This window comes from Diabrotica virgifera, chromosome 8, assembly GCF_917563875.1.
Source record: "Diabrotica virgifera virgifera chromosome 8, PGI_DIABVI_V3a".
Lineage (NCBI taxonomy): Eukaryota > Metazoa > Arthropoda > Insecta > Coleoptera > Chrysomelidae > Diabrotica > Diabrotica virgifera.
The window spans coordinates 49,749,687-49,762,553 of record NC_065450.1 but is presented as its reverse complement, the minus strand read 5'-3'; the positions used below and the strand labels follow the sequence as shown (position 1 = coordinate 49,762,553).

The window sequence follows — 12,867 nt, the reverse complement described above, 5'->3', positions numbered from 1 at the left end:
TGAGTTGGTTTAGAATGGAAACGTTTGTCCTATGAGCTGTCCAAGGTATGCGCAGCATTCTTCTCCAGCACCACATCTCAAAGGCATCAATTTTTTGGCGCTCGCAGCGCGAAGAGTCCAAGTCTCTGCTCCGTATAGAAATATTGAAAATACAAGGGCATTCACCAGTCTCATCTTGATATTTTGAGAGATAGATCTGTAATTGATGGATTCGACCGTATAGAAAAACAAACGTTTTTCAGTGTTTTATTGTGAGATAGATCTGTCTTTCCAAACTTTAGTTAGGCGACTTATCGCATTTTTTGCCATACCAATACGTCTCCGAACTTCTACTTCACAGTTACCATCGTTAGTTATACTAGCCCCGAAATAGATAAAGGTGTTTACTATCTGGTATTCCTGTAACATGTTAGTCAGTTGAATAGTGTCGAATCTGTCGACCGCCAATATTTTTAAATAGAAGAAGACTGTTTGACTTGTACACACTTCTATATAAATCTAAACGGGAACTGGTGTATGTTTTCAAAAGACTGATAGTGTGTAAATAAATTTATTAAATCAGCTAAGTACTTTCAGCATATTAATGCCATCATCAGAGCTATCGTCTTATAGGTGTAAAAACCTCAAAAGAAGAGAAAACTTCGAACTATAGAATGTGTTTGTTCGAAGTTTTCTCTTCTTTTGAGGTTTTTACACCTATAAGACGATAGCTCTGATGATGGCATTAATATGCTGAAAGTACTTAGCTGATTTAATAAATTTATTTACACACTATCAGTCTTTTGAAAACATACACCAGTTCCCGTTTAGATGAACCATTATTTTTGTCTTAGCTTTATTGATTTTCAGACCAACTTTATTGCTTTCGTACTCAACTCTTCGCAGAAGATCAAACATTTCTTGCTCATTTGCTGCTATAAGTGTAGTGTCATCAGTAAATCTTAAATTGGAGATGTTCCTACCAGCTACTGTTACACCACCGGCCCATCCTTCTAAAACCATCCTCATGACATGTTCACCATAAATGTTAAATAAGTCAGGTGACAACACGCATCCTTGTCTAACACCTCTCTCGGTCTTGAATTGGTTTGAGAACTTCTGACGTAGTCGTAGTGTCGCTATATTAGACTGGTACAGAGTTTTAATAAGTGTCACCAGGTGCATTGGTGCGCCCATTTCTATTAAAATTTACCAAAGATTTATCCAGCTTACAAAATCAAATGGCTTTTGGCAGTCAACGAAGCATATAATCATAGGTACTTGAAATTCTCTAGACTTTTCAATGAGTTGTCTCAGGTTCAGGATTTGTTTCCTTGTACCTTTACCCTTTACAAACCCCGCTTGTTCCTGAGGTATTTGGTAATGTAGATAGGTTTTTAATCTGTTTTTGATCATATGCAACAAGATTTTACTAGCATGTGTTATTGGCGACAGTGTGCGGTAGTTTTCACATCTGGTAGTAGTTCCTTTTTTGTGTAGTGGGATATAAATTGAGGTACACCAATCAGATGGCCATTTTCCTGAATTCCAAACAGCAACACAGATAGAATGGATGATATGTAATCCTTTGTCATCTAGTAACTGTAGTATTTCACATGGTATTGAATCAATGCCTGGGTATTTATTTCTCTTTAGTGATTTAATTGCATCTTTGACTTCAGCGAGTAAGACAGTAGGTTCTCTAGGGTAGTCAGATTTTCTGCTGATACCTCGTTATTTTTATATAGCTCGCCACAGTAGTTTCGCCATGTTTCCAATATTTCATCAGTATCGCTCTTTAAATTACCTTTCTTATCTATTACAGACCACGTTTGAGGTTTAAATTCTCTGGTAAGGAGTTTGATCTTCTGGAATAAGTCCCTCGGTTCATTTCGACAGCCATGTTCCTCTATCTCTCTGCATATTTGAGAGATGTAATCAGCTTTATCTTTGCGGCACTGTTTTCTGATTTCTCTCGATAACGCTCTGTATTCATCGTTTGTTACGTATCTAGTTTCATGTTCTTTTCTGCGTTGAATCACAGTCCACGTATTATCGGATATCCATGGCTTACGGCCAGTGGAAACCGCTGCCTCACAGTCTTTTGCAGCCTCGATTACCTTATCTTTGAGATAGATCCAAGTGCTCTCAGGGTCACTACCTACTTGGTCTAAAGAAAGAGCTTCTTCTAGGTTTTGTTGGAAGTCATTGATTTTTGATGGACTTAGAAACATGACTTTTCTCTGGGGTCTTCTTTTGGGGACTTTAAAACGAAGTCGAACGTTCAATACCAGGAGTTGATGATCGCTTCCACAGTCTGCGCCAGGATATGTTTTACAGTTGATGGACGACGACTTCCATCTTGATTTTATTAGGATGTAGTCTATTTGATTCCTTGTTCGTCCATCTGGCTGCGCCATGTGTATAATCTCCGTGGATGATGTTGATATAACGTGTTTGTAATTGTAAGATGTTGTTCTACATAGAACTCCACTAGACGGTCGCCATTCTCATTTATCTGTCCCAGTCCATTTTTGCCCAACACTCCTTTAATATTTTCATTAGATGACCCCACTTTGGCGTTAAAATCTTCTAAAATTATGACGAGTTCACGATTCGGAATAGCGCAAACAGTTTCTTCTAGACGACCATAGAACCTGTTGATGTCTTCTTCTTGTGCAGCTGTTGTAGAAGCGTATACCTGGACAAGGTGTAAGGTATTGGTGGATATTCTCATTTTAAGCGATATTATCCTGTCATCAATAGTATTATATCCAATTACGCAGTCGTTAAGTTTAGAGGGTACAATTATTGCGACTCCATTTGTACTTTTGTTATCTAGGCCTGAAAAATAGACGACGTTGCCAGCAGTTGTTTTAAAATGCCCTCTTCCTCTCTAGTGAGTTTCTGAGAGTCCCAGTACCGAAAGATTGTGGTCTCCCATTTCTTTTTCGAGTATGTGTAACTTTCCAGGGTTTTGGATCAGTCCCTGGACATTCCATGTACCAATTCGCTGACATTTTCTTAAATTAAATGAAAATTTGGATTCAGTCGCACAATTTCTGCGAGGTGCCAGGTGCCTGGCCCCTCACACCTTGGCAGCCGGTAGCAAATTTCACACCATCCGACCCGGAACCGAGATGGCGCTGAGCGTGAGTCGGATCGCTACACAATCCAACTTCACTTACTGAAATTGTCATCGTTATGGGAAGAAATTCTCTTGGGAAAATAGTGCAGTGGTTTCCCTTTGCCTTCTGCACCGCTGTATATGTGCCGTTTCTGTGGCTATCATTCTCGCCGCATGGTCAGTTTTGAAGCAGCTGCCACTGTCCAACCTATCACCATGTCTGGCTACCCTCACTTAGTTTAGCCTGCAGACCAATGCAGTTGTCCGGGATGTGGCACGTGGAGCCATAAGTGAGAGTTGAGTGCCTCATGAGGACCAGTTATCAAAAAACCATCTCCCGTCGATAAAGTTTGATGTGGTCGTTCCAATAAAAGGTGCTACCTCTATAACACACTCTTACACCCCAAAGACTCACGAAGAGTTGTAAAAGCCAAAGATGATGATGATGATGAACACCAACGGAAATAACCTAGGTATATGCAACCCAGTTAGAAACGAATTTGCTGTAACGGTAACCAACCTCAACAGAGATGGCATTATAGGAGGAGGAGAAATAATGACTTATATAGCAAATACATTAAATATGTTAAGACAGGATAGAATAAGATAACATAGGATAGGATCGGATAGGGTAGAATGATATGCTAGGATAGAAGCTGGGACGACCGTAGCTCAGCGGCCATGACCGTCTAAGCCTAAGCGCACGAGATCGATTCTCAGTACCAATAACGGTATTTTCATTTCTACAAAATGATAATTTGCCGTCCCCGTGCTTTGAAGAGGTGCCAAGCCGTCGGTGCTCCTGAGCTAGTGTGCATCGACACTAATTATTATTATTATAGATTAGTATTCAACAGAAGTAAAAAATTTAAAACGCATGTACGGTCGTTTATGTAACCGAAAAAAGAATAGAACTTTCACATTAGCAGAATGAACAGAAAGATATTGAAGATAACATGTTATGTATAGGAGTATAGGTATGCATCTTCCCATGAGTAAGACCAAATGCAATAATAAGAAAGTTGCTGGCAAATGCACTGGTATATACGCCAAAAGGGAAGAAAGTGTGTGTGAGTTTTGTGTTTTATTGGCACTGGTTTTCACAACCTTTCCAGTCAATTTCATAATGATTTTTTAGACTATAACTTATCACTAACTCAGTGGAGTAATGTGTAGTGTGTGTGTTGAGTAAGTGTCTTGTTACTTTGCAAAGTCGACGTCATTGTCTTTGCAAAGAGACGCTAATTGTATCCGAACGTCTGCGGTCCCTCCGGTGAGTACCGATCCCACAAGGACAGAAACTATTTTCATTTATTAATTTTTATAATAAACGAAAAATTTCTGACCCTGGTGAGATTCGAACTAAAATGAAGACAGAAAAAGATAGGAAAGACTTTCGAATGCGCGCCATCTCCGTTGAATACATATACAAGAGACATTAAAACACGACAAAAAATTATATTTCTCTGATTTTGTCGATTAACAAAAATGTTGATCCTTAATGCTCAAGAACAACGTTAGGCTAAAACAGCTTCTATTATTAATATACAGTAAACAGGTATCCACAGATGAATATCTACCGATACACATTAAAAATTTTAATATAGGTATATTTGCAATTCTGATATTTATAATTATTGAAATAATATTCAAGTAATGACTAATATTATTTACTTTTTACTGCAAAACTAAAATATATGATCAACTTGACTTTTAGCGTTAGGTTCTAGGTCAATGGCTATATAACCTTCATAATGCATTATTCTACCTTATTTATTGTAAATTAAATATAGCAGGATTATTTAATTAATATGTATAGTTATTTATTGGTATATTATTACAAGTACTTCAGTATTATAATTATTGCTAAACATATACGTCGTATATTTTCACAATAAAAGATACTTTAAAAGGAGCAATGATTGTTATGATTGCAAGCTGTTTTGCGAGTGTTTCATCTCAGAATTCTTCTCGTTCTTCTTCTTCTTCTTCCTACTTTATAAAGAGGCTCAATGCCTGTTTTACTTCGTGTTTTTAGCCTCAATTGACATTGTCCGACCATCGTTTCTGTCATTCTTTCTATGTGTTGATTCCATTTTATTTTTCTTCTTTTGGTCCACATGTTTATTTCTTCTATACCACATCTCGCTCGTATTTCCTCACTTCTTACTCTGTCTCTTAGTAGAGTTTGGTTTGTTATTTTTCGTAAGACTTTCATTTCTGCTGTTTTCAGCAGTCTTTGCAGTTGTTGTACATGGTGATCACCTCCATATTTTAAGAGTTCATCTAAGAATTCGTTTTGTAAAATAGTTAGTCTGTTTGACAATTAATAAAAATAAAAAAAAAATAAAACAAAAAAAACTAAAAAGAGTAGTTTTAAAATATTGATTTTTTATGTTAACACCAGATTCTTTATGTTAACATTTCCTTACGTATTCGGTTACGTTAGACAACACTGCCCTTTTTCTTGAATATAGAGAAGACTTTTACACCCCACTGAGCTTACTCGCTTTGCTACTGCTTCATAATTTCTCTCCATTTTAAAAAGCTATGTTCTTGAATGTTGGGTGTAGAAAGGGATAAGAGAAACGACGAACGGACGAACAGTGCTGTCGAGTTTTCGTTGGCAAATGACATGATGCTGTCAACGTCAACCTGATCTCCATTTTTTAGAGTCTCTATCAACAGTTTGTAGTTGAGAAAATTAAATATAGGTTTTGTTTGCCTATTATATTGTGATAGTACTGGTGTTTGTTAGCTTTGCGCTTTTGTTTTATTTCTTTGTTGAAGTTTCTTAAACGATAATGGAGTTTTCCCTTTCTGTGTGTACACCATTTTGCCAAATATTTCTTGTATTCTCAATGATTTTAAATGTTTTGCCTGTTATTCAATGTTTCAGTTTTTCTGATTGTTCATTGGCGGATTGATACCTCTATGGAAGTTTGGCACGCCATCTTTTACGCGGTTCTCAGATAGTTCTTCTGCCGATTGGTGATTTATCTCTTGCTCTTTTTAGACGACACGGGTCTCTCCCATTCTGCTTATGTGGTTATTGGTGTTTTCCATTGTTTTTTATATTTAGTGTCCATTTCCATTCGTTTATGCACTGTACTGGGTGTCCCAATAAGAATGGCTCTCGGCCATATCTCAGGAACCGTTTATAGTACAGCTTTGAGAAAAAAATATTTGTAACAAAAGTTGCATCGGGAAAAGCCTGGAAATTATTTTCATAATTGTAGGTCCACCGCTAGAGGGCGTAATTGAATATCAAAAATTAAAAAATCAAAATTTTACAAAATTTACCTAATGAAAGGGCACTGGAAATTCAATCGGAAATTCTTCATAAAATTCTGCGCATATTTGATTTCACAAGTTTAAGTGTACCTTTGTAAATAAGAGGTGGAGGTGAGTGGGAACCTTCTTATGAAAAAATGGCTGTAAGTCCGGTTCTGCTAAATCGAATTTTGCAAACTTGGTCTTGTTGAAAACAGCTCTTTTTCGTCAATGTAATTGTCTTATTGTAGAAATAGCCTAATAAGTAATGTGCAAGGTAGGAGGCGTTATTTAATTATTTTCAGAAATCTAGTCTTCTTTGGAAAATATTAAATATGGGTATTTATTTTTAATCCTATATTACAAAATTAAACCAAATTAGCAACATAATACCGAAAACTGCATGTCGATACCTTTTTCTATCTCGAGATATCTTAAGAAATGTGTAAATTTTAAACATAACTGTTACTGTCACCGGTAAACGAGGTTAAGGAAAAGTAGTGTGCCATGGAAAAAAAAAATATGCAAACATTTTCAGATGTAAACGTATATAGTTAATTCAAACAACAATAAGACAAACAACGCTATAAAATATAACAAAGAAATAAAAGCAACTACTTACTTAGTCTTAGTGACTGCCTAAATGTTCAAATTGTTGCCCATCATTTTCGATGCAAGCATTTACTCTTTCAAGAGTAGATTGAATAGCAACAGATTTAACTCTTTTAGACTTTTATTTATGGGGACGGATTAAAGACCTTGTTTTTGCCGCTAGGCCCAATACTCGAGTAAACATGATCTAGAATCTAGAGAATACGAAACGCCATTCAAAGCATTGCGAAAGCAGAAATTGAGACTGCTGTTTAATCTAGGTACTCTTGAAAGAGTAAATGATACATAAATGAACATTTAGGTCGTCACTAAGTAAGTAGCTGCTTTTACATATTTCTTTGTTATATTTTATAGTGTTGTCTGTCTTATTGTTGTTTTAATTAATTATATACGTTTACATCTGGAAAATGTTTCTTTGTTTTTTCCATAGCACACTACTTTTCCTTAACATCGTTTATCGGTGACATTAACAGTTGTTTAAAATTTACATTTTTCTTAAGATATCTCGAGATAGAAAAAAGGTATCGACATGCGGTTTTCGGTATTATGTTGCTAATTTGGTATAATTTTGTAATACAGGATTGAAAATGCATACTTGTATTTAATATTCTCCAAAGAAAACCAGATTTTCGAAAATAATTAAATAACGCCTACTAGCTGGCATATTACTTATTAAGCTATTTCGAAAATAAGACAATTACATTGACGAAAAAGAGCTGTTTTCAACAAGACCAAGTATGCAAAATTCGATTTAGCAGAACCGGACTTAGAGCCATTTTTTCATAAGAAGGTTCCCACTCGCCCCCTCCTCTTATTTGTAAAGGTAGACTTAAACTTATGAAATCAAATATGCGCAGAATTTTATGAAGAATACGATGATTGGATTTCCAGTGCCCTTTCATTAGGTGAATTTTGTAAAATTTAGACTTTTTAATTTTTGATATTCAATTACGCCCTCTAGCGGTGGACCTACAAATATTAAAATAATTTCCAGGCTTTTCCCGAGGCAACTTTTGTTATAAATATTTTTTTCTCAAAGCTGTACTTTAAACGGTTCCTGAGATATGGCCGAGAGCCTTAGCATTAAATAAATAATAAGAAACCAAATTATTTAAGTAGTATGGACATCTATATTAATAACCTATATGTTTCCTGCAGCCGATTTTGATGATATACATAGTTATAAACAAATAAAGATCAAAAACGGCAAATTTTCGCTTTTTCCGTCTATTACCAAAAAGTGCGTTCTAAACAAATTTGAGAATAAGAAACTCATAAATCATATAAAAAACTTCAATACGGCGTTAGATGAATATGTGTATCCTTATTTGTAGCTTAGAAAATTGCAAATTAAGTCATACATTTTGAGATTTTTTAGTGTTCATAACTTGTAAAAATTAAGTTGGAACCTTCTTATTACACGGAATGCTGAGACTTCTTGTGTTTAAATTATGTTTTAAATTTCAAAGCAATTGGTCAAACAGTTTAAAAGTTATTTAATTTGTTTATCCCAAATTCATTTTTTTTGCAACACTATAAGTCAGAAAATTATGAGGTTACAGTAATACTTCAGACAGTTTATGAAAGAAGAACATTTATACTATTAACTTAATTAAAAAAAAGATGACAAAAAGTAATTATAAACAGTGTAAAATTATTTTGCAAAAACATGTCAATTTTTTTGCTTACTTATAAACAATTAGAATAACTTTTAACCGTTACCCGTAGAAAAATTATTTTTTATACATATTTAGAAAGATTGAATTTTTATACACATTTACAAAGCAAAACAATTGTCGTAGGACAATTAGCAACGCAGTTAGCCTCCTCTTTTTTAATTCACATGTTCTTGCAAAATAACTTTGCAATATTTAGAATTATTTTTTGTAATTTTTTTTTAATTAAATTAATAGTGCAAATCTTCTTCTTTCATTAACTATCTAAAGTATTCCTGTAACCATCATTTTCTGACTTATAGTGTTGCAAAAAAAATTAATTTGGGAAAAACTTTTAAACTATTTGACCAATTGCTTTGAAATTTAGGGTATGATTTAAGCACCAGAAGTATCAGCATTTCGTGTAACAAGAAGGTTCTAAGTTAATTTTTTACATAAGTTATGAACATTTAAAAACTTCAAATTTATGAATTATTTTGCAATTTTCTAAGCAACCAATAAGGATAGACATATTCAGCGAACGCCATATTGAAGTTTGTTGTATGATTTATGAGTTTCTTACACTCAAATTTGTTTAAAGTGCTTAACTTTTTGGTAATAGGCGAAAATAGCGAAAATTTACCGTTTTTTGATCTTCATTTGTTTATAATTATGTATATCATCAAAATCGGCTGCAGGAAACATATAGGTTATTATTATAGATGTCCATACTACTCAAAAAATTTGGTTTCGGCGTGGAGGGGGTTGTGTCACCAACAGGATATTTTTTCCCTTATTTCTCTGAACTTGTAGCAAAATTCAATGTCAGTAACCAATCACTAACTTTAAAGACGATTCTTAGTCCATTTTTAGATGCGCCATAATATGCAAATGAGTGTCTTCCCAAATGAGGAAACCTCTAACAATTGTATTTTGATCTCTTTAAACTGAATATATAGTTTTTATGATGTTCGAATGTTGAAGAAACGCTGACACTAATAATTTACTTAAAATTACACTTTTGTACATAGTTACAATTTAAATTGTACAATTTAATAATAACTATTTTTATTTTAGAACTTTTAAATTATAACCACTGTTTTCTTTTTCTTTTAGTTCTCAGCAACCCACATGGTAGTGCCAGCAATCACGCTAACGCAACTCCCAACTACGATGTCTGCGGTGCAAGTTTTTGTGTTAGTACCATCAACAATAATGGAAATTTAGAGAGGCCAGATGATAAAGAAATCTATGAAATATCTATAATTTATTTAGCGTGCATATTATGTGCCGCTGTTGTTATTGCATTGGTTGTTGATCCACTTACAAGGTAAGCATTTATTACTTCGTCTTATTGAGAGAACCAATCTCAAAATCCTATTAACTAAGTGTAGAAACACAGGAGCCACTCTGCAGCGCTACTGAGTGGCGCCACAAATTGGCTTAGACAGGCGATTTTGTAGCGCCGTCGACTTACGCTGCGAAGTGGCTCATGTGGAAGGACTTGGCGTTTAATGTAATCAGTGAGAAAAAAATAGTAAGTTTGTTCAGTTAAACGATAGATTCAAACGAGGAAAGTTTCTCGGTGCTTCTATTACGGCGTCGAAATAAACGTCGTAGACAAAGATTACTATGGATGCATCCGATTACATCGGACAGATTATTAACTGCACACTACTATACAAACTACTTCAATTATTGTAGAATGTCCAAAGCTACTTTAAAGAGCTATATAGTTATATAGCTTATTATTATGTTCATAACAGGTAGTCTGGATTTCTTTTAGTGTAAAAGTCTGATCTGTCACTGATCTATTGGCTCTAGAACCGGTCTGATATTCACGTAGTTTATCTTCAGCAAATCTGTTGAGTCTCTCTCTTAGCATCTTGGCAAATACCTTGTAACAAGTATCTAACAGAGTAACACCTCTGTAATTTTCACATGCCCATTTATCTCTCTTCTTGTTCGAGATCATCATCATCATCATCATCCAGCCTTCTGCATCCAAAGTTGAACATAGGCCTCCCCTAATTTCTTCCAGTTCTGTCGGTCTTGTGCTTTTTGCAACCAATTCACAGCAATCCTTTTGACGTCGTCTATCCATCGTGTATGTGGTCTACCTCTACTTCTAGTATTGTTCTACTGGAACAATATTGTTTACAACAACAATATTGTTATACTAGGTCTCTACTTCTATTGTTCGTGATAATAGAGCTTAATGAAGTTTAATTAGAGGGTCATATAGAGCTTTGGTCCAATCTTTGGGCATATTTTACTTCTCCCATATCCTCTTGGTAAGACTATACATCCTTTTTTGTAGTTCTTCTTCTCCATTCTTTATCATTCGTCACTAATTCGTTTTCTCCTGGACTTTTGTTATTTTCGAGCCCGTTGATTTTCCTTTAAATCTCTCCTTCACTAGTAGACCAGGAAGGATCTGCTTTTAGGTGGATGTGAGATGTGGCATTCGGATTTTTGCGGATAAAGTAAGGTGATAACTTCGGTAATAATAATTGACCTATGCTCCTTCTCAAATATGCCCGGAACATTAATAAAAAAAATAAAATATTTAAAAATTTCAAAAAATTTCGTTTTTTTTACTTTCTTTGCTTATAACTTTAAAACGATTAATTTTGGAACAAAGTCGTATATGAATAAAACAAAGATAATTAAATTTTCTGTCAGATACGATTGGTTAAAAATGTCTTAATTTAACACCCTTGCTGCAATATAGCAATAAATATAAAATAAGGGGGCGAAACAAGCCTGTCTTATTCAATGTTTTTCCACCACTTAGGTTACTCTTGGAACCTTCCTAATTCGCTTAGAAAATTTTTGTAATGTGCTAAAATCGTCCACCAAATTTCATTAAAATTGACTTACTAGATTTTGCATAATAATTTTGCAATCTAAACTTTTTTTAAAAAATTAAAATTTTTTAAAATCTTGCACAACAAAAACTAGAGCATACAAAGATTTGACAATTTTTTACATATTATAAAGAAGCACTCCACCTATCTAATGCACTTTACAGAATTGAAATCGCATTATTTAAGCAGCCTTAGCAATGTTTTAAAGTTGTAAACAATTTTTTGGCTTATAAACAAATTAGTGCTGTGTCCAGGAGGGGGTGTTACGGGCTCCTTTATTTAGATGGACTTACCCAAGTTTTTTTATGTATTTTGACCCGTAGAACACGAGTTTTTTGGGTAACAGTTGATCCGGATGTCGATAAGATTGTTATAAACAAAGAACTTGAGGAGTTACATAACATCGATTTTTGCAAATAAAACTTTTTTTGTATTTCTTGGGTAATTCTAAGCAAAAAATTTCTTACAAGTTTTTTCGTATGATGCATAGTTTTCGAGATAAACGCGGTGGAACATTCAAAAAATCGAAAAATTGCAATTTTTGAACGAGAATAACTTTTGATTAAAAAATAAAATAGCAATTCTGCTCACAGCATTTGAAAGTTTGAGTCAAATTATACCGGTTTTAATTATTTGCATTGCTAAAAATTATTTTTTTTATTATTAAAAAAAGCTATTTGTTTATAAGCCAAAAAATTGTTTATAATTTTAAAACATTGCTGAGGCCCCTTAAATAATCCGATTTTAATTCTGTAACGTGTATTAGATAGGTAGAGCACCTCTTTATATGTAAAAAAATTAGCCAACTTATAAATGGTCTACTTTTTGTTCAGAAAGATTTTAAAAAATTTGAACTTTTTTAAAAACATTTATATTGCAAATTTATTATGCAAAATCTATTAGGTCGATTTTAATGAAATTTAGTAGACCATTTAAGTAAGTTATAAGAATTCTCTAAGCGAATCACTAAGGTTCTAATTGCCACAAAAGTGGTTAATAAAAATTGAAGAACAACAGGCGTATTTTGCCCCCTTATTTTGTATTTATTGCTATATTGCAGAAAAGGTAATACCTTAAGACATTTTTGACCAGTCGTATATCATACAAAATTCAATTATCTTTATTTTATTTCTCTACGACTTTGTTCCAAAACGAACAGTTTTTAAGTTATAAGCAAAGAAAGCAGAAAAAAATCGATGTTTTTCGAAATTTTTAAATATTTTAATTTTTTTATTAATGTTTCGGGAATATTTGAGAAGAAGCATAAGCCAATTATTATTACTGAAGGTGTCACCTAACTTTATCTGCAAAAATCCGAATGCCACCTCTCACATCCAAATATACACGTTTT

General features: G+C 34.0%; 1 protein-coding gene across 5 annotated transcripts in view; it reads left to right on the top strand.

The window, feature by feature from the left end:
* The window catches only part of LOC126889985 (UNC93-like protein), a 398,517-nt gene that overhangs the window by 309,907 nt on the left and 75,743 nt on the right, over positions 1-12,867 (top strand). For all 5 annotated transcript variants that reach the window (XM_050658779.1, XM_050658774.1, XM_050658777.1 and 2 more), the window contains one exon: positions 9,763-9,976. In XM_050658779.1, the coding sequence (XP_050514736.1) occupies positions 9,763-9,976 (214 nt within the window). The remainder of the gene's footprint in view (positions 1-9,762; positions 9,977-12,867) is intronic.